General features: G+C 36.6%; 3 protein-coding genes across 14 annotated transcripts in view; 1 reads left to right on the forward strand and 2 right to left on the reverse strand.

The window, feature by feature from the left end:
• The window catches only part of LOC126755323 (F-actin-uncapping protein LRRC16A), a 108,098-nt gene extending 85,436 nt beyond the window's left edge, over positions 1-22,662 (reverse strand). For 3 of the 9 annotated variants that reach the window (XM_050467805.1, XM_050467804.1, XM_050467803.1), the window contains exon 1: positions 21,702-22,662. In XM_050467805.1, coding sequence (XP_050323762.1) covers positions 21,702-21,738 — 37 coding nt within the window. In that variant the 5' untranslated portion in view covers positions 21,739-22,662. Of the gene's footprint in view, positions 1-631; positions 1,113-21,701 lie in introns of those variants that run through there. The other 6 variants (XM_050467800.1, XM_050467799.1, XM_050467798.1 and 3 more) reach the window with 3 other exon arrangements.
• The window catches only part of LOC126755348 (putative ATP synthase subunit f, mitochondrial), a 565,888-nt gene that overhangs the window by 346,110 nt on the left and 196,042 nt on the right, over positions 1-23,736 (forward strand). The gene's annotated exons all lie outside the window — the stretch shown is intronic.
• Positions 17,434-18,583, reverse strand: LOC126755340 (aquaporin-2). Its single transcript, XM_050467834.1, has 2 exons — positions 17,875-18,583; positions 17,434-17,801 (listed from the first exon to the last, which is right to left on the reverse strand). Exons 1-2 carry the CDS (start codon positions 18,376-18,378, stop codon positions 17,622-17,624), a joined length of 684 nt encoding a protein of 227 aa, XP_050323791.1. The 5' UTR covers positions 18,379-18,583; the 3' UTR covers positions 17,434-17,621.

A 23,736-nucleotide genomic window follows, 5' to 3' on the forward strand; every position in this document is an offset into this window, starting at 1 on the left:
CTATAGCACTGTGAAAAACTGGTACAACGAATTCAATCGTGGCCGACGCTCGCTCAAAGAGGAATTCCGTGAAGGTCGTCCAAAAACAGCCGTCGTCCAGAAAACATCGATGCCGTATGTGAACTGATAATGCAAGACCGTCATGTAACATACCTTCAGATAGAGGCATGCCTATGCATTTCTCCCACCAGCATACATTCGATATTGCATGAACACCTGGCCGTAAAAAAGGTTTGTTCTTGTTGTATCCCGCACAATTTGACAATCGCTCAAAAAAGACTCGTGTGGATTGGTGTAAAGAAATGCTGAAAAAATACGATCGCGGTGCTTCAAAAGACGTTTATAAGATCGTCACAGGTGACGAATTATGGATCTATGCATATGAGCCCGAAACAAAACAGCAATCGACAAAAAAAAATAAAAATAAAAAAAAAATAAAAATAAAAAAAAAAATAAAAAAAAAAAAAAAATAAATAAAAAAAACTATTTTCGTTGATAAATATGCCTATTTACATTATTAGGCCAGAAATATATATAGTAGCAACCTACGTAAGTTTCTTAAGTTAGTATATAATATAAGGTGAGTACGTACTTTCCGTTATTTAGCAACACCTTTTTATACCAAACTTACCTTGGTTTTGGCCTTTGGCCATATCCATTACTTGTAAGTGTATGATGTTACTTAGGTAATCACCAATATGTTCCATTAACTCTGAAGTATACATTTTTGGTTTTGTAAAAAACTTTATCATTTATGTATGTGTATGTAAATGCTCTTGTAGTTAAAATATTTACGCTATTTGACACAGACACTAGCGCATTTACTACGCCTTTAGAAATATTCTAAAACACTTTTTTATATAATTTTGAACACTTTTATCAATTTCGTATAGATTTACAAATTATTTCGAATCGTTTTTTGCTTTTTGGAAAGTCAAATCACTATGCCGCAATTGCAAATACTGATTTCTCACTTATTTTACATTTTTACACGCTTTTCACTGGCGAATATTCCACGTCGACCTCGCAAAACATTAAATTAAATATTTTATGTACGCGTCGTTGCGATGTTTTTGTATTGTCGAGCGTTTCGCTGCAGTCCGCTGCACGTCTCTAGTAACTGTACGCGAATGACTCAATATTGTCGTACTCCATTAGCGCTTGAGTAAGGCAGCTTTATCTAGCCAACACAAGTACACCGATATCAGGTGGAATTGACAGACGGAACGTGGCACAGTGTTACGAGTTTAATCAAAATATAGTCTATGGATTATATTTCAAATTTCGCTTTGAATTATATTCTCAAGTCTCATAGGTTCTTCAGATTTTTGTATGGCATAAAAAGTTAATAATTTGCAAAAACGAATCATTGGTTTAAAATAAGCGAAGTCTGAGGAACCAAGCTTATCCGAAACTAATAAAGGATCTCATATGCAGAAAAAAGTTTTGACAAAAATAAATATAGGATTTTCTGACTGAGTTTGATTAGAAGAAAACGGGTATGACTTCATCTACACGGACGGATCCTAATGATCCAAAATGTGTTTTACATCCTTCAAATTTCAGCACATCGAACTCGTCCAGTGCATTTTAAGAAGTGTTGGGGAGTGAATGCTACACAAGAGAAAAAAGTAAGTAATTAATATTACATTATGCGACACTGTCTCGCGATCTACCTACTGTTCTCATTAGCCAAATACTCAAGTGCTAAGGTGTTATCAGTAGTTGAGTACGCGCAACGAAATGTTTACAGCCAATTCTATGGCATATGTGTGAGTAAATAGGCCCGCATTAAGAACGTTGTTGAAGTTAGGAATTCTCAATTCGTTGTGTGTGAATGTAAATTAAAATGTAAATATGCAATACAGTCTTGCGCCAAATAGTGGGTACACTTTAAGCGTAGATATAATTTCAACTCCAATTCGTGCTATGAAACATATAGTATGGATGTAATTAGAATTTTAAGGCTTTCCTAAAAATTTTACATTCCTCTTATTTCTAAATCATAACACACTCACTCCGTTTTCAAATTATTTAAATCAATACTCTCTCAAACCATTAAACTTAAAATCTGAAGGTTTTAAGTTAGAGCTGTAAGTCTCTATCAAAATCATCAATGAAAATATAGTCCCACATTTTTTACGCTCATTCTTGTGGGGTTATATACAGTTAGAATTTTCAAAAAAAATTATTTTATTTTCTTAATGTACATATCTTTAAGAATACACACATAAAATTTCATATCGTTCCTGTGAATATGTTCGAAGTTATACACAGATTTGAAAAGGCGTTTCAGAGTGCCTGGAAGTACAAGGAAAAACTTTAAACGCATTTTTCTCAAAATGGTGTTTTAAAGTCGGTGACCAACATTACTGGGAAACGATTAAAACGATTAGGATACAATTTTAATACGAGCTTCCTAAATATATGTTTTAGTAATTAATCGAGGAAGTCTTAAAGTACAGTTAAATACTATAATATACTTGTATGTACAAATTTTTGAATCAGTAAATTTAAAAATTTTTTTTAGAAAAAAATCGTTTTTTTTCGGCCTTCTAACTGTATATAACCACTCAAAATAACTCATTTTAAGAGTAAGTCCTATACCGGGTTTTCCAATAGGGATGATATGATTCTAATTCTATTTCAAAATTCTGGTGCGAATAAAATCCACAATTTTTCGTGAACAACCATTACATTCACCTAAATTGACAGTTTGGTGTGGTTTTTGGTCTGGTGGAATCATCGGTCTGTACTTCTTTCGAAATGACAGGGTGACAGGGTTACTGTCAGTGGCCAGCGGTTTAGATAACCAATTTTTTATGGCCGCAATTGGAAGCAGTCGATCCAGGCAACATCTGGTGCCAAAAATTATTGCGATGAAAGTTTTGAGATTCGATTACTTCAAGAAATTGTGACATCGAATGACCTCTAACATGTTGTGATTTAACACAATTAGACTACTTCTAGTGGGGTTATTTGAAATCATTGGTCTTAGCAATAAACCAGATTAGCTTCAATATTGAACGTGCTGTTCCTGACATACGACTTGATTTAGTAGAAAAAGTAGTCGAATATTGGGTCCATGGAATTCGATTCTGCAAAAGAAGTCGTGGAGGCCGTGGAGAATTTAATTATTAATTAAATTAAATAAAAAACATTTGAATTTCTTTTTCAATTAATGAGTTTTTTTTTCAAGAAATCATATCACCCTTATTGGAAAGCCCGGTATGAGTGGAAATAACTCTAGAAGTAGATAAGAACATATAATCCATGTTTGCGACGCTATAACTCACGAAGGACTTAAAAGAAACGGCAATCAGTCGTTAGCACGTGAAATGAGCTTTCCAAAAAGGTATAGCATGACCCGATGCAACGAATAAAACTAGAACTACGCGCTTTCAGCGCCAACTAGCGAAAATATCGCAAGACCATTTTGACAACCCATTATTTCGTTTCTCTCTTCATAACATTTTGTCGTTTCTGAATTTTTGCTTATCGGACAAATTGAGATGTTGTACACGCATATACATATATACATATATGAAATTTGTTACATACTTGTAAAAATGATCATAAGCACGTTATTAATGCTAAGTATTGAGAGAACAAAGCATGTATCTATATGGTAATATGTCAACACTTTAATGGCTGGTAAATATCATTGAATATCTTTATCTTTAGCTTTGTTTTACGCTTGTTTATTTACGTTTACGACCGCAGTGTCGCATGTGAGTATAGGGGGATTTAAACTTTGTGTCTATTTTCCTGGAAAATTGATAATAAATATTTATAACTGATAAGTTGATTATTTCGAAACTGACCAATAGCGTTCTAGAAAGAAAAGTTTAAGTCCACTTAGTAGAGTTTTGCTGACGAACAAATTGAATATGGGCAAAAACGGTAACTTCGACTGCACCGAAGTTATAATAACCTTCACAGGTGTATTTCTTATCGAATATTTTCGATGCATGTTATAGTACTTCGATCCAAACAATCTGTTTGGAGATTGTAGCTTAGTTTTGGACAATAATCTAGGGGAAATATCGTAAATGAAAAAGTTTTCCACACAAGAATTGAATTTTGATCGATTAAATCCATGATTTTTAGTCAATCCTAACCTTCAAAAGGCACGTGTATAAATTTGACAGCTGTCGGATCATTAGTTTGTGATTTAAAAGATTTTGATTGAAACAGCTTGTGTCAGTTTACAAAAGATGGATAAAAAGGAACTTCATGTATAAATAAGCTGTCCACTGAGAAGTGGTGTGATCAGTATAAACGAGGCGAAATGATCACCGAAGACGATGAGGACAATGGACGCTGTTACCGACGAAAACGTCAAAAAATTACCTAAGATAATTCAGATGAACGTAAAGTGAAATCATTCAAGAGAGCTGAGACTCTAAAGAACGGATTAGACATATTGTGGATGAATATTTGGGTAAGCGGAAGCTCTGTGCAAAGCGGGTGGCGCACAAGCTTACAATCCATGGCTCCTCATTTTAGGTCGGAATCCAAACGACAGTCACCTAAGTTGATTTTTAGCTATTTTGGTGAATAATATAAAATAAAGGAATTGATGCTTGAGAATCAACGATGAAAAGTCAGAGATCTTACTGGCATCGTTAGAATATCAAAAGGTTCAGTGAAAACGATTTTGAAAGATATTTCGGCCTAAAAGTGAAAGCACGATTGGTTTCAAAATCACTAAATTTTATCGAAAAACGTCTGTGAAACAAAGCTTTCCAACTCCCCGAATGTAATGAAACGTATTATTACTGGCGATGACTCTTGGATCTATGCTTACGACTCAATCAATCGGGCGAATATCGTGACAAAGGTGAGCCGATGCCGAAAAATCACATCAAAGCATAACAAAAACCAAAGTTATGTTGAGAGTTATATTCGATTATCGAGCTGTGGTGCACTTCGAATGTCCGACCGGCCAAATTGTCAACAGGGAATACTATTTAAGTGTTAAGTTTCGTTTGCGCGAAGCTTTTCGGAAAAAAAAGTCGGAATTATGGGCTGCCAACTATTGGTTTTTGCACCAGTGAGTTTTTCGCCAAATCTTCAACCAATGGCGCAACCACCGTATTCGCCTGATTTAGCTCCGTATGACTTTTGGCTATTCAGCAAACTCAAGCAACCGCTTTGAGGATTGGAAAGAAATTTTGGCCAATGGGGATTACTTTGAGGGGGAGGACATTATGATTTTGAAGAATAAATTAAGAATTTTAAAATTATGAACAAAGTCGTACTATTTTTTGCCCATAGTTCCCCAAAATTCAACACCGAAACTAATTAAAGAAACATAAACATAAACAACTTTCCAAGAAAATCTTTAAACTACAAATTTATCGTGACAAGAAAATTAACGCCAAAGTAAGAGCAAAATTAAAACATAAATCCATCAACATCAACATGAGTTGTGCGAGCCATAACTACACTTATGCTGGGACACGCGTCACGCAACGGTAAACTAATCGAAACAAATTTTTGACAACACCCACGCGATGCAGAGACAGCAGCGACAGCATAAAGTATGCTCGGCAAGAATTCCGGGAATTCGCTCGGCACTGCCACCTGAAATGGAAACAAGCTTTTAATACATTTCCTAATCGCCTAATTGGTTACTAGACGGCTTGTCACTTTTCTATTTTGTTTTTTTTTTGCTATTTAAAAAAACAAAAATAAATTTTCGGCCAATTACTTTACGGGCGACAGATATTATTGGTGCGGGTTTCAGCAGCTTTTGAGAATGCAGTGTGTCAAAGAAACTGCGCGCGGAACAGGGAGCGCAGCACAGGGCGAACGCAATAAACAAGTGGTCTCATAAATAAACGCGGCACCACGCGACAGCACGACGCGCCGTCCAAGAGGCAGTGAACTGTCGTCAGCTGCAACCGATGTTGGCGACGCTGCGTGCTCTGGCTGCTTTCGGAAGTCGTGGCCGGTCGTGCATACGCATGCAGCCGCCGTCCAGCAGTAGTGTTGGCGCGACTGGTTCTATTACACTGACCCACATTTCGCTGCACTATTGATGACGGCAGCCCGCTGCACTGGGGGAAACATGCATTCGAAAACCATATACACTCCTATGAGCTCAAGCTTATAGGAATAGATGTGTGTATACAAAAACGGGTATGTGAGCACAAATATGTGGAAAGATTGGGAAGGGTGCCGTAATGTAGAGTTTGTGTCTGACTTTTATCAATATTTATTTGAAACAACAGCTGAGGAAAGAGCTCTTTTGCAGATTTCTAAATATGGTGAGCCATTTTTCATTTATCCGTTATGAATACTTACAAATTTTAATTACTTAATTAATTTATGCCAAGGAAGAGTTACTAAGATATAGAAGATTTATAGAGGCTTTTTGATTGGTTACTAGTGGTAAGTTCCACAATGATTCACCAAAAAGTTTCTGTCTACGTTGGAAGTAAACTACCTACATCCCAAACTTGTTTTTACTATTCATCGCTCAAGTTCTTTTATAAAATATTGGGTAGTCGAAAAAGTATTTTCGTTTTCTAATCAAACTTCAACTTATTTTTTTGTATTTATACTAATAAATAAATAAACAAATATGTACCATTTTGGTCGACCACTTTTTGCAATTTTTCGGCTAGAGACATTATTTATATTATTATAAATCGAAATTTCACAAATTTCAATGGTGGCTTGCGTGGCATCCTTCCCTTTTTTATACAAAAATTTCAAAATATAGCGAATTTCTTCATTATTTTCACTCATTTTTGAACAGTTGTAAATTTTTTTCCACTTCTGCGAATTTAATTTAATTTTTTTGGTGAAATGAAGCTTAACATCTCACCTTTATAACACTATGTATGTGGTATGACAAAATGTGATTCGTACGACTGCAACGGCATCTATTGATAAAATACGAAAAGACTTTTTCGAATCATAGGAATCCACAGTTATCATTGAAGGTTATACATGGCTTGATGTCGACTACGTTGCTAAGAAAACCGTAATAAAGACTTTAATTTTTAACCGTTACATATCACACCTCTTCAAAAATATTACTTGCTTGGGTTAATAACAAAACATCCGGAAAATGAGAAAAATTTCAAAGATGAGAACAACATGTAAGGAAGCTCTAAGTTCGGGTATGACCGAACATTTCAAATTCTTGCAACTGAAGTACCTTCAGTTACTATGGGGTCTAGGGCGAGTTTTCACCTAATTTTATTCGTTCTAAGCACAACGATGCACCGTTATAAGAAAAACACACTATCTCATTTATTAATATAACTGACATATTGGTATTATTAGGTGTATAAGGGCTAAGGGAAGTATTGACGCGGTTTAACCTATTTGTAGCACACAGACATGTACTATCAAGGAAGAATAATATCTGAATTTCAATTACATATCTCACAAATTGACAGATATTTCCCCTAAAAAAATCAACTACAAGCACTGGGTTCACATATTCAGTACCTAGGGACTTGTTTTGGTTTGATTTAGGCATTTTTTAGTCATAAGGTTGCACCCTTCAAATGCACCATTCCATATGGCTGCAGTCCGATTTCATCCATTTTCATTATTTAACATAAGAACGTGAGATAATGTCACATACCAAAATTGGTTGCAGTCAGTCGAGCGGGTCTCGAGATATGTAATTTCACCTAAAAGTGGGCGGTGCCACGCCAATCCTGCAATTTTGTTTTGGATGTTGCCGTTACATCGAGAGTGGGTGGGGTTATCATCCGATTTCAACCATTTTCACACTATCGGTAGGAGTTCTTATAATTTTTGCCGACGTTGGTTGTTGTAGATTTAGTGGTTTAGGATATATGTATGTACATATGTATGTACATTAAACTTATTAGAGGGCGGGCCACGCCCACTTTTTCAATGTTTTTTGCCCGCAGATGCCCCCTTCCTTTTGGGATCCCTTGTGCCAAATTACAGTTTTGAGCTATATTTAGTGCTTAGTTATAGCACTTTACAGGCTTTTGATTAGTGGCGTTGTGTCAGCGTGGCAGTGTTCTGTATACGCCCACCTATGAGCTCGACCTTTTTCGGCCGAGCAACGCGCATACCAAGTTTCATCTATATATCTCATTTTTTACTCAAGTTATAACTCGCATGGACGGACGGACGAACACAAAGTCACCCGGATTTCAACTTGTGTCCTGATCTTGATCATTTATATACTATATATAACCCTATATCTATTTCGATTAGTTTTATGTGAAACATACAACCGTTAGATGAACAAAACTATTATACTCTGTAGCAACATGTTGCAAGAGTATAAAAATGTAGGAACAACGCCTAGAGCAAAACGTAGTGGCGCCCAACCCTTATCAAACATGTGTTGTGATGTCAATGAGAAGGTCAACAAAGTCAACTCGCCAGAATTCACTTAACTCCACTACTCATTTAAATAACTCATTTGAAATATTTGCTGAAATGAAAATGAAAAACAAATAACTCCCAAAAGCGGGCATCAAAGCAGAAGAATGTCAATGGCCAACGGTTAACTGGGCGCCAGAGCACAAATAAAAATATGTCTAAAAAGTAAGCTGACTACCGACCCAGATTTAGCACTTAATATATTTTTTACATTTTATTTTAGCGCAAACAAAACAAAGCAAAATAAGGCAAACTGAGATTATGGTGAGCTCTGCGACTTAGACCACAGCATTTGCCCATAAAAGGCAGTGAGAAGTAGTGGGAAATGCCAATAATAAATTCAAGTCCGTGCACAGACAAACACACACAATTTCAGCATGAAAACAAACGGTTGAAAATGTAAGTGGCGAAAACAAAGAAATACAATCAGTGCGGAAAGCAATTATTAAAAGGAGACAGAGAAATTGTCAAAAATATTGTTTAACCGAGCGGAAAGAAGTGCCATCTATTTTAAGAAGCTTGCAAAGCTATATTTCTTTTTTCCTTTTCGTTTTTAGGAGAAAGCTTTAATGGTCTTCGTATATTAATGAGAACCTCGAATGTATGTGCATTGACTTCCGAAGCACATTTCGGTAGGGAAATAATAGTTACTTTTCAAATATGTATGGGGATTCCGTACAAAATAGTTCAGAGTTTCCGCAAGATGCCAACTAAACTTAATTCTATGCATGTGACCATCTCTTAATTTTCTGTCCGCACATTTGTGTCAATCGGACAATCAACGGTTATTCCGTTTTTGGTAAAAAGCTTTTCGAAACAAAGATATTCTTGCTAGTGAAAACCATATAACGGTATGTGTTTGGAGTAAAACGAGAGAATGCCTAATGAGCCAATTACCTTAAGTTTCTGAAGAATTTCGTAGTTTAAGCAAAAGAAATACCGCTGATAAGACCTTGACATCGATTAGTGTTTTTATATCCCCACAAACTTACAAGGCCGTGAATTTATTGCTTGTGATTATTTTGCACAATTTTTATCGTAGATTTAGAAAAAAACAGGGTTGCATTCATAAACATATTTTAGAAGAGGAGCATCCATCTCAGAGGTTGAAAACAGGGGACGTCTCCAAAATGAGATTGATCGGATATTTCAAGATGAACCAAATCCTGCGAGCGTTCTATTTTTCTAGAGCCTGTGGAAACAGGTCAAAAAGAGACTAGTAAATAAGCGAATTATTAGTGACACAAGAGGAAGCGAATGCTGTCAAACGCAATTTCTGGTGATTTCGAAAATTGGATCAAACAAATAGAAAAAATTCTTGGCTATCATAGAACATTTTGTGGCGAACATTAAAAATCTACATTCAACCAACGATGCTAAGTTTGTCACTGACATTACTATTAATATCAATAGCAACTGACGCATATTTCGAGGCAATTAGCTGAAAATGACAAATTACTGTAGATATTAATAAATAGGAAACAAATTTTAGATATAAGTTGAACTATTCCGACCTTTATTATATTATTGTTATAAAGTGATGACTGACATTTTAATAAAGCAGTAACATTTTAATGATCCCCACATATAGCTGTATGATCTACGAGTATATAAAGACTACATACATATTAATGAAAGAGCGCACATTCGAGCGCAGAATGGAGATCAATGAGCGCACTTCCTGTGTGAAGGGACATGACATCAATACAACAAGTGCTCCGTATTTCCCCAATTCGATGGTAGACGTGATGTAACTGCTTCTCACATATATTATATGTATATTATATTAAAGCACGAATGTATATAGATATTATGCATATATGTATATACAAATGGTCATACGGATGTTCTACATATAATTTTTATATGTACTAATGTACATATGTATGTATTATTTAATATCGTAGTTTTATTTTGATCGCTTATGGGAGCTGACGTGTAGATTTTAGACAAATGGAAAAAGAGCAATGGTGGTCGGTAACTCAATTCTTGTTTTTAGAAAGCAAATCGCGCTCAATACGGTGACACCTCTCCTTCGGTGATGACTGAAAAAGATTGGTTTAATGAACTTCAACGCAAGTTGGTTTTTGATGAGCTATACGCAGGTGCTCCGAAGAATAATGTAACAAAAGTCTACGATATACGGAGGCTGCTATATACATTTCTGGCCTAGGCAACACTAAGTGTTGCCAGGTGCAATCTGACATTTCTATTGGAAAGTTTGGCATTTTTTAGCATAACATCACTCAGAACGTTTTATCGTTTAATCGTGAATTGTTTATTTACAGGGAATTAAAAACTTCATCTCGGCCAAAAAATGGAATTAACTCGTGAACATTTTCGTGCGATCGGCTATAATCGATTAAGCGGTTTCTAACTCGTGAACATTTTCGTGCGATCATTTTTCACAACTTTCGACGTGGATTATCACGACAAGAATAAAATCTATTAAAAAAAGTGCAACCCTCGATGAACTAAAATCTTTGTATGGCTATGAAGTTTTTACACCATCCTATAGCACTGTGAAAAAGGTGTTCTAACTGGTACAACGAATTGTTTTATTTACAGGGAATTAAAAACTTCATCTCGGCCAAAAAATGGAATTAACTCATAAATTTTTATGCGATCATTTTTCACAACTTTCATGCATCAAAACGTGGCGACCGCAGCATCTATGAAGCACCATCCTATAGCACTGTGAAAAACTGGTACAACGAATTCAATCGTGGCCGACGCTCGCTCAAAGAGGAATTGCGAGAAGGTCGTCCAAAAACAGCCGTTGTGCCAGAAAACATCGATGCCGTACGTGAACTGATAATGCAAGACCGTCATGTAACATACCTTCAGATAGAGGCATGCCTATGCATTTCTCCCACCAACATACATATTTTGCATGAACACCTGGCCGTAAAAAAGGTTTGTTCTCGTTGGATCCCGCACAATTTGACAATCGCTCGAAAAAAGGCTCGTGTGGATTGAAAAGGCTCGCGGTGCTTCAAAAGACGTTTATAAGATCGTCACAGGTGACGAATCATGGATCTATGCGTATGAGCTCGAAACAAAACAGCAATCGACCGAGTGGGTCTTCCAAGACGAGCCAAATCCAACGAAAGTTGTTCGTGGAAGAAGCATTTCGAAGCAAATGGTCGCCTGTTTCTTCGGCAAAACTGGTCATGTGGCGACTGTTCCGCTTGAGCAACGTAGGACGGTCAATTCTGAGTGGTACACCACCATTTGTTTGCCTGAAGTCTTCGGAGAAATTCGAAAAATGAACAAGAGAAGGCGAATCATTGTGCACCATGACAATGCGAGCTCTCACCGGCCAAAACGTCGAATTGATGGGTCATCCGCCGTACAGCCCTGACTTGGCACCCAATGACTTCTTTTTATTCCCACACATCAAGAAAATAATGCGGTCAACGATTTTCGTCGCCAGAAGATGCTGTTGAAGCATTCAAAACCCATGTTTTGGAGGTGTCTCAATCGGAGTGGAAAAAGTGCTTCGAAAATTAGTTTGAGCGCATGCAAAAGTGTATAAATCTTGATGGAGAATATTTTAAAAAACAATAAAACCATTTTCGTTGATAAATATTCCTATTTTAATTATTAGGCCAGAAATACTTATATATAGCAGCCCTCGTAGCAGAATATAATATAATAACGGAACATCATGTTATAATATAATAATAGAAGGTGTGTGAGATAGCTTAGAAGGCAGGAAATTCAGGCAACCATGAGTGTTATATCTTCTATGAAATGATGGACATGAGAAAGTGTCGGCACAATGGGTGTCGCAATTAACCTTTCCGGACGACAAATGCCGCTTTAACAACTTTTGGAACTGCTTAGTCGTAATATGAAGGAGATTCCGCGTCGTTTTATACCCGACGGCGTAACATGGAGCCTCGTGTACACACGAGAGACCCGAATGAGGGAGTTATTAACGCCAAGGACCTACTCCGCAGACCTCCAGAAAGCGCATTTTTTATACGAGTTAAAGATCGCTGAGTCAAGTATTTCGAACTGAAATAAGACTAAGTTGGGAAATAAATCGTAGTTTTTACAAAATCTTCATTTTTCTTCTGTAGTCTAAATACATACTGAACTAACTTGGTATTTATTCGGTTTTAAAAAATTGCAACTTGCAACATAAATTTTTATGTTTTTCCACATACAAAACGTTCTCGCTCAAATTTCAAAATGCAAGTATCTTCTGTTCGTAGAGATATACTTTACGATATTATATAAACATATACATACATAGATAGTACTATACACGACTACATGCATACATCACGTATATACAATTGTTTTTGTGTACAAACGTACAATAATATTTAGATATATTACAGCCAGACAGTGACACAGTGGCACAGGCGCACAGCTGGTCGACCGCGCGTTTACCCAACCAATTCAGTGCCTGTGGTCACCCAAGCAGAACCGATAAATAATAATAAAAAAAAATTAAAAATAATAATAATTGAGATATTCTTTGGAAATGTTGATGCACGACGATGACTACAAACTCAACTTTTTTTGCATTTATTTATTTATTTAATGGGGATGGGTTTGAAATTGTTATCAATTGTTGTTAATTATTTACAAGTAAATATGTGCCTTTAAGCCGCTGGTGTGACTCATCGCTTGGGCAAGGAGTTAAGGTGATGGAGTTGCGCTTTAATAGATAAAAGTAAATCGTAAGTCGTATAGTATATAAATAATATACTTTTCTACAAACATGCATATGTATACATATGTACATTCATGTATTACATATACATACATACATATGTGTAAATACTACAAATGTAGAGAAAAGGTGCTTAACGCTCTATTTGAAGTTTTGAAATGGTTATTATTAGCTAAGAAATAAAGAAAATTGTTTCGTCGATTCGGAGAAGAGCTGACATTAATGCATAATATTGATTTTTTTTTTTTTTTGAAAGCGACAACATTAATGTAGACCAATGAATAAATATTGTTTTTTTTTTTCAAAAACAAAATTTCCGTTATTTTTTAGCACATCACGTGTACTCCCATCGTATGTAAAGAATTTCCATTATAATTATAAAAATTATAAAAAATTTTGAATGATATTTACTATGTTTTGTGGCCTTTCTGAGTGGCGTGCATCACTTATATTGATACGGTTATGACGAAATTTAGTCAGCAAGAGTCGATCAAGAGCATTTTGCTCATCAGGATACGATAAGATAAATAGATGAGGATTGCACCGCGAGCTTGGGTCTGTTGTGTACTTTCCTAAATTACAAAGACTCACTTAACCCCAGCATATTGCTAGAGTCCAATATACTGCAGGGTGCTAGTGAAGAGATGTGATCCCTATTTGAAAACATGGATACCAGGGCCTTTATTCTGTGTCTGCAGACTGCCATGCAGTCAATTAGCAGATGTTCTGGAGTTTCAGGCTTCCTGTCGCAGAACCGACACAAGAATTCCAAGTTACATAAGTGCTTTTTCAGCTTGCAGTGGCCAGTATAGAATGCGACAAGTAGCCTGAGTTTGATTACATATTTAAAAATACAGAGGTTATAGCCCCCCATTAACAACTTGGTATGGCGCATGCCTGGAAGTTGTTGCAAATACCTCTCTCTGTCTACTCCTTCTTCCTAGCGGAGGAGTTCCTTTATGGTATGAGGACCCAGTTATTTAGCCAGGTTATTACCGGCTATACCTTTGTGACCGGGCGCCCATATAAGGTGCACTTGGTTACGTTCCGCTTGACTATTCAGCCGTTCTCTAGACACCTACAACAGCAGCGATTTCATCTCTTATCAGATATTGCGTTGGAGGTTTATCTGTCGCTAAGTACTGGTTATACGTTCTTAGCGATAAATGCGTTGGAGGTTTAATTCCCATAGGTATGGAGAGTTTGGTGCGTGGTCCTGCGATTCTTGCACCAATTCCCTCCGACGTTTTCGAGCCGTCGGTGTACCACTTGATTGTACTATCCCTAAGCAGTAGCTCAAGAATGGAATCATTGCATTCAGCCTTGCTTCTTGGTGAAATGTACGCCTTTGGTAATGCTGTCCCTTAGGAGTACAGCCAATGGTATTACACCACTTAATTCTTTCATCCGCTGGGAGGGAATTACTTTACCTTTGACACACCTTTCTGCTGTCATTTGGAGCAGTGTGTATTTGTTTTGGACACCATTATTCGGTCAAAGCGCAAAATTCACTTTGGTGTCGTTTTGAGACTAGTAATTGAAAAACAATTTCATGAAATTCCATGAAACTTTGATAGTATTCTAGTAAAGGTTAGTATCTTAAGCCAAGGAATAATGTTTCTCTCGGTCAGTACAAATGAGTAAATATCCATAAACACAGCATAGAGCGAAATTGGTGACACTCTCACACTATGCTAATCGTTCGAGAACTGTATTTAGCCCTAATAACTTCCATGCAAGTACAGTTAATACAATATAGCCCCCTTATTGACAAAATGATTGATATACTTGCATATCTATGTATATTCATATTTACTCATAAGTTTAGGTAAAACCGCATATTCAATCCAGCGTAAAGGTCTCATCATGATCTATGGCGCGTGTGGATTTGCATTACTTCGTGTTAATGTGCGTTTGTATGTGTCAATGTGTATGCAACTTATTTTATTTTTGTTCCGTTTTCACCTCCCTTTTTGTTTTTGTTCAAGTAATTTAAAATTCCGTAGGCGTTTACAGAAATCGCAAAACAAATAACGATCAAGTTCACTTCCAGCGTCTGTCGGTTGTAATGCTTTTGTGTTGCGCTATATTTATCCAGTCAACGCTTCAGCGCTTTTTTCTGACTCATCAGTGTGCTTTGTTACATTTTCGCGATTTTTATGTTTATGTTGATTTTCTTACTTATTTGCTTGTAATTTACTTTTCCGCTTGCTTCACAGGTGTGAAATTATTTATCAGCAGCTTAAGGTTTCTCCGAACTTTAGTTCGGACTTTTGTTATAAATTATATAAATAGCGGGTTTATCGCCTGTAGAGTTTGCGTGCCGAAATTGTTGAAATCGTTGACAATATTCAAGCTCACTTTAAGGTTTAGTACTCGGAAAATGCACAAACTGACCCCTTCCATATACAACATACATAGATACACTCACACACACACATATATACTAACATTCGCATAAAGCAGGATAGGTTCGCCCTCCCGACAGAATTTCATGTGAAATCTGATGACTTCATTCAAAGTTATTTACTTAAGTACTTTCGTGGTTTGATTAATTATCCTCCTTCGCTATGAATATATTCTTTATGCTAACAACGAGTTCACACGATGACTCCGTTGGACATTTATCAAATGTTAATAGGTGTCACGTTATCTTTCAATTTTGTTTTAATTCGTACGCCCAATTATAAATTATCTCATTTCATCATCATTTTTAAACATTTTCTTATATCAACAGTACAAACATCAAGAAGTGTCGAAAGGTTAAATAATTCCATTCGTTAACTGTACCAATTACAGAAAGGAAGGAACGGGTTAAAATGGGTTTACGGGTTTCAAAAAATCCAATGTGTTTATTGTCTTATTAAATTCTACAACACCTCTAGAATATTGTCCTAAATTTTCAAGTTGATCCGAATAATAGTTTTGGAGATACAGCCTTGAGATTTTGAGCGCTCGAGGCTAGCTTGGCCAAGTGCGTTCTTTAAACGCGTTTTTCTCGAAACAGTGTTTTTGAAGTCGTTTGGCAAGATTTCTCGAGAACTACTGAACCGGTGTTCATGAAATTTTACACAGATATTTGAGATACACCTCTTAAAGACTTGAACGAAGGATTTTTTCGATTACAACTATTTGAAATTTTATTTTATTTTTTTGTAAAAATGTCTGCAAAAATCCAATTTTCATTTTTTTCCTTCGCCCAAGTTCTAAGTTAAGGTTTCAATTAAAATACATACGTATTTTTTCACTACAAAAAATATTTTAAACTCGGCCATTGCGACGCCATTTCCGGTGACTCTTAAATGAGGAGTTATGCAGCCAACGCGGACGCATCTTTTTCCAAAGGGTCACCGGAAATGGCGTCGCAATGGCCGAGCTTAAAATATTTTGTTCCAAAAATTTCAGAATTTCGTTGTTAATAGTGGATGCTTGTAACAATACAATATATCATTTTTTATATGAGAAAAAAATTGTTGAAAAAAATACTGTTTTTTTTTACTCAGGAAACCCATGTAACCCGCTCTTTTGACATTTCTCTTCAGTAAGGTTTGCCATTTCATCATGGAATACGATCCAACAACGAGCCGCAATCATTAAAATTTACTAATGAAATTCAGAGTCAGTGGCCTCAACTTTAAGAGCGCTACGTCAAATTTATTGTCGTCATAATCGACCTGTCAGAGCAACAATCTAGTGGAAAATTTTTTAATACAAAATGTTTCCGAGCCAGTGAGACAAAGAAGTGCCCATAGTGTCGAGGATATTGCTGCCGCTAGCGAATCAATTGAGGAAGACCCACATCAGTATCTCACACGTCGATCTTAAGCGTTGGACATTCCTGTGCCGTCGTTGTGGCGAATTTTGCGAAAAGATCTTGGCCTAGTATATCTTTATAAGTTCAAATTGCCGACAGAAATGAAATCGGTTGAACATCAGAATTGTCGTATGTTCGTGAATTGGGTTGAGCAACAACTTGAAAATGATCTGGGTTTTCATCGAAAAATCGGCGGCGTCATTGGTCCATACTTCTTCCACGATGAATGATATAACGGAATATTTTTGGCCCGAATTGGATGATACGGACTTGGAAAATATGTGGTTTTAACAGGACGGCGCCAAAAACAAGTTTGATGAACGTATTATCTCACGAAATGGCATGGTCAGTTGGCTGCCTCGATCGTGGATTTGTGGGGCCACGTCAAGTCGATGGTCTATGCCAACAAGCTAGCGATGATTGATGGACTCCGTATTGATATCTCAAACCGTTTTTGTTTTATTTAAAAAAAACTTTTGTAGCGCTCTTATTGAAAAACCCGTTACTTATCACTTCACTATGTACAAAATAAATCATATTCGCTCATACCGCACAATTTCGGGAAATTTTATTCACAAACTTTCAATTTATAATTCAGCAAAAATAAATTGTACAAATAAATATAAGGAGTTAATAAAATTTACGAATGATTTACGAAATCTACTTTCAATTCGGCCAACGCATTAACGAACAGTACCAGTGTATGGATTGACGCTTACAGACGATCTAACAGGGCTTACTATTAAAAAAGCTGCGGGGCGAAAACAAAAGTTTCCATAGCACGGGTGCAAAAATGCCAGCTGAGAATTGACTGGCCATAAAGATGGGCGTATCATCGTGTTTGCCGTGGTAGGCTGCCGGTACGAGCACAATGGCTGGATTCATGGTAGCACCGGTCCATTGTCCCTACACAAATATGTAATGTGAAAAATGTTTAAAACGATGGAATGAATACAAGAAAACATTATACTGCACTTACACCAGCTAGTGAGCAGGCGGCAACCAGTAACCCAATGCGCAACGACACCGAGTCCAAATACGAGGAGTTTCTGGCATCCCACAATGCACACCAACCGAAGATTAAGGTTGTGGTCAACACCAGCTCAATGACGAACGCTTGATCCCACGATAGACCACCATTCGACTTCACCAAACACAAATCCTTTGAGATGGCGTCGGACGGCAGCATGGCGGTGAGTAGAAAGAAACCAGTGAGCGCACCCAAAAACTGCGCCAACATGTAAATGAGCGCCATTTTAAAAGAAATGTAACGCATCATATAGCAGGCGAGTGTGATGCAAGGATTCGCATGCCCGCCCGACACGAAGCCGAAACAGTGCACTATGATCATGACGACGAGCCCATATTGAACTTTCAACATATCGCTGCCGTCTGCACAGCCGAGACAGTGGAGCGCCACCAACAACGCTGTGCCGGAGAATTCGCCCAGATAGCGCATTATTGTTATGAATTTGCTGGCCATTCTTTGTGGAATACTTTTTCAATTTTTTTTTTTCACTCAATACTCAAGAAATAAGTTTTGTGTTGTTGCAAGCGTTCGCGAATTTAATAAAAACTAAGAATTTATATTTACTTATTGTTTTGTTTAAGAAACGAGCTTTAAGTTTATTTAGAAAATGTCGAGTGTTGTTGTATGATTTTTTTAACAGCAAAGGAAAAGAAAAATTTTTACGAAAATTTCTGAAACGAAAAGTTGCGCTCTACGAAAAAGTAACATGTTGCTCTGCTACATACAGAAGGGGGGTGCTCAACATACTCATACAGAGTTTATCAACATGAATTGATTTATGCTAACTTTCAGACTCTTTTTCACAATTTTAACATTTTTTTGTATATTTGGTACTAATACTTAACTTAGTACTTTTTGTTGTTTTTTTTAGTAGCATAAACATTTGTAAAGCGGCTTTGATTAATTTTGTAGACGGAAATAAATCTGTATCCATTCCGAGGTAGAAATCCTTAACGGTAAATATTGTATATATACATATATATATGTATGTACATATATTTCTGAGAACGTTTCGATTCCGTAGCCGTACTTTCATAGGATTAGTCGAGTGTAGTGTTTTTACTGATGTTGTAATGGAATAAAACGTTCATCTTACATCTTGGCGAATAAACCCGAGAGACAAGTTATTAGGCGGATATAAATCCATGTACGTTTCGGTTACGTAAATCCGACTTTCATGAAATTGCTCATCAAAAAATCGCCCAAACACCTAATTAATTAATGAATACCTTAAATTCTTACATTTGTGACAACTTAATACGAATCAACAATCCGACAAGTCTTATTTGCAGCGAAGAAGTAAAATTCCCACGAAATCGGAGCCTGAACTAATAAACTATTCAGGTGAGCTTGTATTGCACTTGTGTGCACATTTCTACGCAAACAAAGAACAACATTTCGGAAATTGCAAGAAATTTTTGCAGCTACTTTACCCTGCAAACACCTGCTGAACGCCGGAAGCACAAACACATTCGCTTTTATGAATGCACAAATGCAACACCACATGAGCAAACCAACCATATATTTACGAGGAAAGGAGGCAATATGCAGCTGAAGTACGAGTACAATCCCACACATAAATAAATATTTGTGCGCGCATTTCCTTAACCTCAGACAACAATATCCTGTTTACGGGCAGCTAGGATGGCCAGGTAGTCGAATAGTGGCAGTAAGTTTTCATTCCATCATATCCTGCAATTATGCAAGCAATTACGAAAACGACCGCATTTCATCGAGCCATTAAAGGACAACGACCTGCCCGGCTTGCGCAGCACTTGCAACAAGAATTTGTGGAAAATCACGACGCGTTAAATAGATTACGTACGAGTTCGTGTGGTGGTGTTGGTGGTGCGCACTGGTCAGGCAAGCACCCAAATGCTTGCGAAGCTATGTAATAATTTGTCACTTGGTTGTTGTCCTGCAACTAATAAAACTCAAATTAACGCCTAACTCAATTATACCACTTAATTTCGTTTCGTGAAACAGTGCTAAATGCAAAGCAAGCGATGGAAAATTAACACTGGTACATATTATATTTTACGATATAAAATCTGAAGATATTTTTCGAAATATGATTTGTGCAAGTTGGAACTGTACAAAAAAATGTTCGGTTACACTTGTTATATAATTTTTAACACAAACTTTATTCGCACATTTCAGTAGCTCTGTATAAAATTTAAATATTATTTGACTTCACTACCGGGCGACTCTCTCGAAAACAACAAATTCAGCAACCACAACAATGTTACATTTGCTGTTACTTTATCATTCTGCATTTTGCGGTCACTTTTTCTCCTCCTTTTCTGTGTTTTGGCCAACAACCTGTTTTCGTGCACTGCGGCATTTCTCATACGTTTATTTATGTTCTTAAGTATATGAATATACTCATAACTCGTAAGGATGCCCATCCATTCCTGTAGGGATTTATATTTCAATGCCTGAAATGTTTTCACACGTTCACACGCTTGCTTTATTGTTACACTTTTTTTGCTGTCACTACCGCATTTCCTTCTGCTGGTAGAGATTTCGGCATTATGAAGTCACGTATGTACATATGTAGTTTCATATGTATGTAGGTATTTTTCTAAATTTGTTTCCAAATCTTGTGTATGCTTACATAGGATATGCTATCTATTTTACAATATATGTATACAACACAAGCATATTTGTATGTAAGTAATCCTTTTGTGCTTCGTCACGTCTCTGCAAACGTTCCAAGTTGGTGTTTCTTTTTGTTTATACCTAGTTCCGCCAGTAAACACATCTTTAAGAATTACAAGTCAAACCAGGACAATTAAAATTTCAACAATAACAGCAAACAGCCTTTCATACACAGGCAATTCATATTTCGGTGACCCAATAAACACATGTACATATATAGAATGTGTAGTAGGTGCACAATAAATTATGACTCATTCGGCGGTGGCCACAAAATGGAAAGATAAAAAATATTACATAGGAATACTTACTTATCCCAGCCTTCGTCACAGCTTTATAAACCACATGTGTATGTGCATAATTAGATAAATATATATTTGTTTTAACTATTAATCCATTTTACTAAGTGGTCCGCTAATGAGAGAAAACTAAGTCAACACACTCCTTATATGTACTATAAAACGTTTATGACCAACAAAATATTGAGGCACATAATAGATTCATTTGTATTTAAATTGTGCTTTTATAATTCTACATACATTTACTTAATGAAATACCAGCTGAAGTTTCTTTTATCATGAACATGTCAAAGCTCAGAATCGGATGTAAAAAGTGTCAAAGCAAGGACCAGAACAATGCGTACCTCATAAGATAACTTCAAAACAAATCTTACAAATAATGAAAGAAACAACGTCAAACGCAGTGTATGAAGAAAATGAAGACGTGTAATGCAGACTAAAACACATTTTTGAGAGGAGTAAGATATAAAATGCAATTCAGAGGAGTAAACAAGCTATTGGGTTGGCAAAATTGTGTGGGTGGATGTAAGAAGCCGGGTAGCGAAGGAAACGAAACACGAATATGCGGAGGACATGCCGAAAACGAAAGAGGCATATAAGCACGATTCACCGCACACGAGTGTAATTTGGGTGGAAGCATACGTGCTGTAGAAGAAACACAGCATACACACAAGGTTTTTACGAGCACACCCACATGCAACACATACACATTGTAGGCAGCTTAACAAATAATTAAAAGCTTGAATTGACAATTTATGTACTGCACATAAACAAGAGAAATGCATATGCCTTAGTTCAATAACTGCAATCATTACTCACCGTTTAAATCCTTCGTCAACTGGGAGCGCGTCGACATCTTACCCAATTTGTGCAGAATTTTTGCGGCGAAAGTCAAGTGGAGCGCAACTGGAGCGCAGCAATGCACGCCAGCAAAACAGGATTTACCGGAAACTCAAAGAGTAGATGTTGGCGGTGCAACAACGGAGGGGATTGTCGTTGTTGGCTATTGCGTTGAGGCTGTAGTTGCCAGTCAGGCTAGTGGCCTTCTGTGCCCTTCCAACTGTTATCGTCTTTGTTGCCGTTTAAGTAAGCGCTTTGACTGGTAGCCGTTTTTCTTTCTCGCTTTTTTGTGTGTTTGGCCCAACCGCTTGGCGTATCCAACTTCTTTTCGAACTGGACGAACGCGTCTGCGGCGGAAACTTGTAATTTAAATGCCTTGCTCCTTAGTTATTTTTATATCTTCTCTATACCGATTTCATTTGGCTTTGTTTTTAAACACTACCGAATGTGATTTACTTGTAAAAGTGTCGAATTCTTATATTAAACATTTTGTTAACTTTAAACTTTTTTATATTATTAAAAATGGCGAAGATATTTAACCATAATTTTAAGAACACAATTTCATCTGCTTTTAATTCACTTTGTATGCGTTTTGCACTTTACTTTTTCGCACAAAAAACTCAATCAACGAACTTTGATACAACAAACACAGGCAGTTGAAGAGAAAAGTGGAGAAGTGAAAATCCACCCTCTTGTTAGGAAAATTTCTTATTAAGCACTTTCAGCTATTATCTGCCAACTTTCACAGCAAAATTAACCGATTCTTATGGCCATAACTTCTTTACACCAAAGCAACTCAACTTTCATTCAGAATATTTTATTTATTAAACAACTTTTCTTTTTTTATCACTTTACAAACGCATTATCAAAATCTGCTACTGACCGGAGATGGTAATGAAAACAGAATATCAGTCGAAAACCAGCGCAAACACAACTTGGCCCTTTCAAATCTTGAACGAAAATGAGCAAGAGAGAAATGTAATGATACCGAGTAGATGCGAACACCATTCGATAATGATTACTCGTTTCAACTTGCTTATCGATAACAAAGCTTAGGGTAGTCCCACGAAATTTAAAATTTTGCGTTCAATTTCCAAATATAATACGACTCATACTTACATTTGGTAATTTGTTTTCTTCAAAACATATTCTAATTCAATAACTTGTGTTTTCGTCCATTTAAAATCTGTCAAACGAAAACACAGTTTTCGCTGAAAACTACTTGAAAATTTACATTGCACTCATTATAATCGGTGCCTGCTCTAGCTTAACCGATTTTATTGGAAGACATATTTTGCCGGCTCTAAATTGTCACGGTGCACGAATTGCAGAATTTCCCTCTTGGTGCAACGGCACAACAACAAACACACGCAGAAAATTATTTGCAATGGCAATAAATATGTCAGACCAAAACCCACGTTTATTTTCGTGTCGTCATATATCATAGATTCTGCAATGGGTTCTCTCTTGGCCTTGCATATTTCGGTATAGGATTTTTGTATTTTGTGTCATCGTGCAATCTTGCAAGAGCAAGAGAATGCCGCTATTGATAGTTGTCAGTGAAAGCTCATCGAAAAACAGACATTGTCGGTCCGAACGACTTAGATTCCACAACCCACAAATGTGCTTTCAAAATGTTTTCAATGTCGGTCCGAACATAGCATTAGTTTGGAGCCGACATATGCATGGATAATATCCATTATCTATGACATATGGACCTAAAATATAACTTCTTTTTAGATACAGGGATTGGAAGACATGGCCCTAATTTTATTTGCTATAAGATTCGGTTTTATCTCTGAATTTAAGAATTAAAAGAGTCGAATGGGAGTTATTAGGAGTCAAATATTTTTAGAGTTTTTCTTTACTTTTAATATTATTTTTTAACTGAAAGTAGGTTACAGATTGCATCGAGGCGTAGTAAAGCAAAGGCCAGTAAATTGTTGGGCGCTTCTTATCATTTTACGCTCTGACAATTTGACATATTTTAAACCCAAATATGTAAAAATTTTGT

The sequence above is a fragment of the Bactrocera neohumeralis genome, chromosome 4 (genome assembly GCF_024586455.1).
Source record: "Bactrocera neohumeralis isolate Rockhampton chromosome 4, APGP_CSIRO_Bneo_wtdbg2-racon-allhic-juicebox.fasta_v2, whole genome shotgun sequence".
NCBI lineage: Eukaryota > Metazoa > Arthropoda > Insecta > Diptera > Tephritidae > Bactrocera > Bactrocera neohumeralis.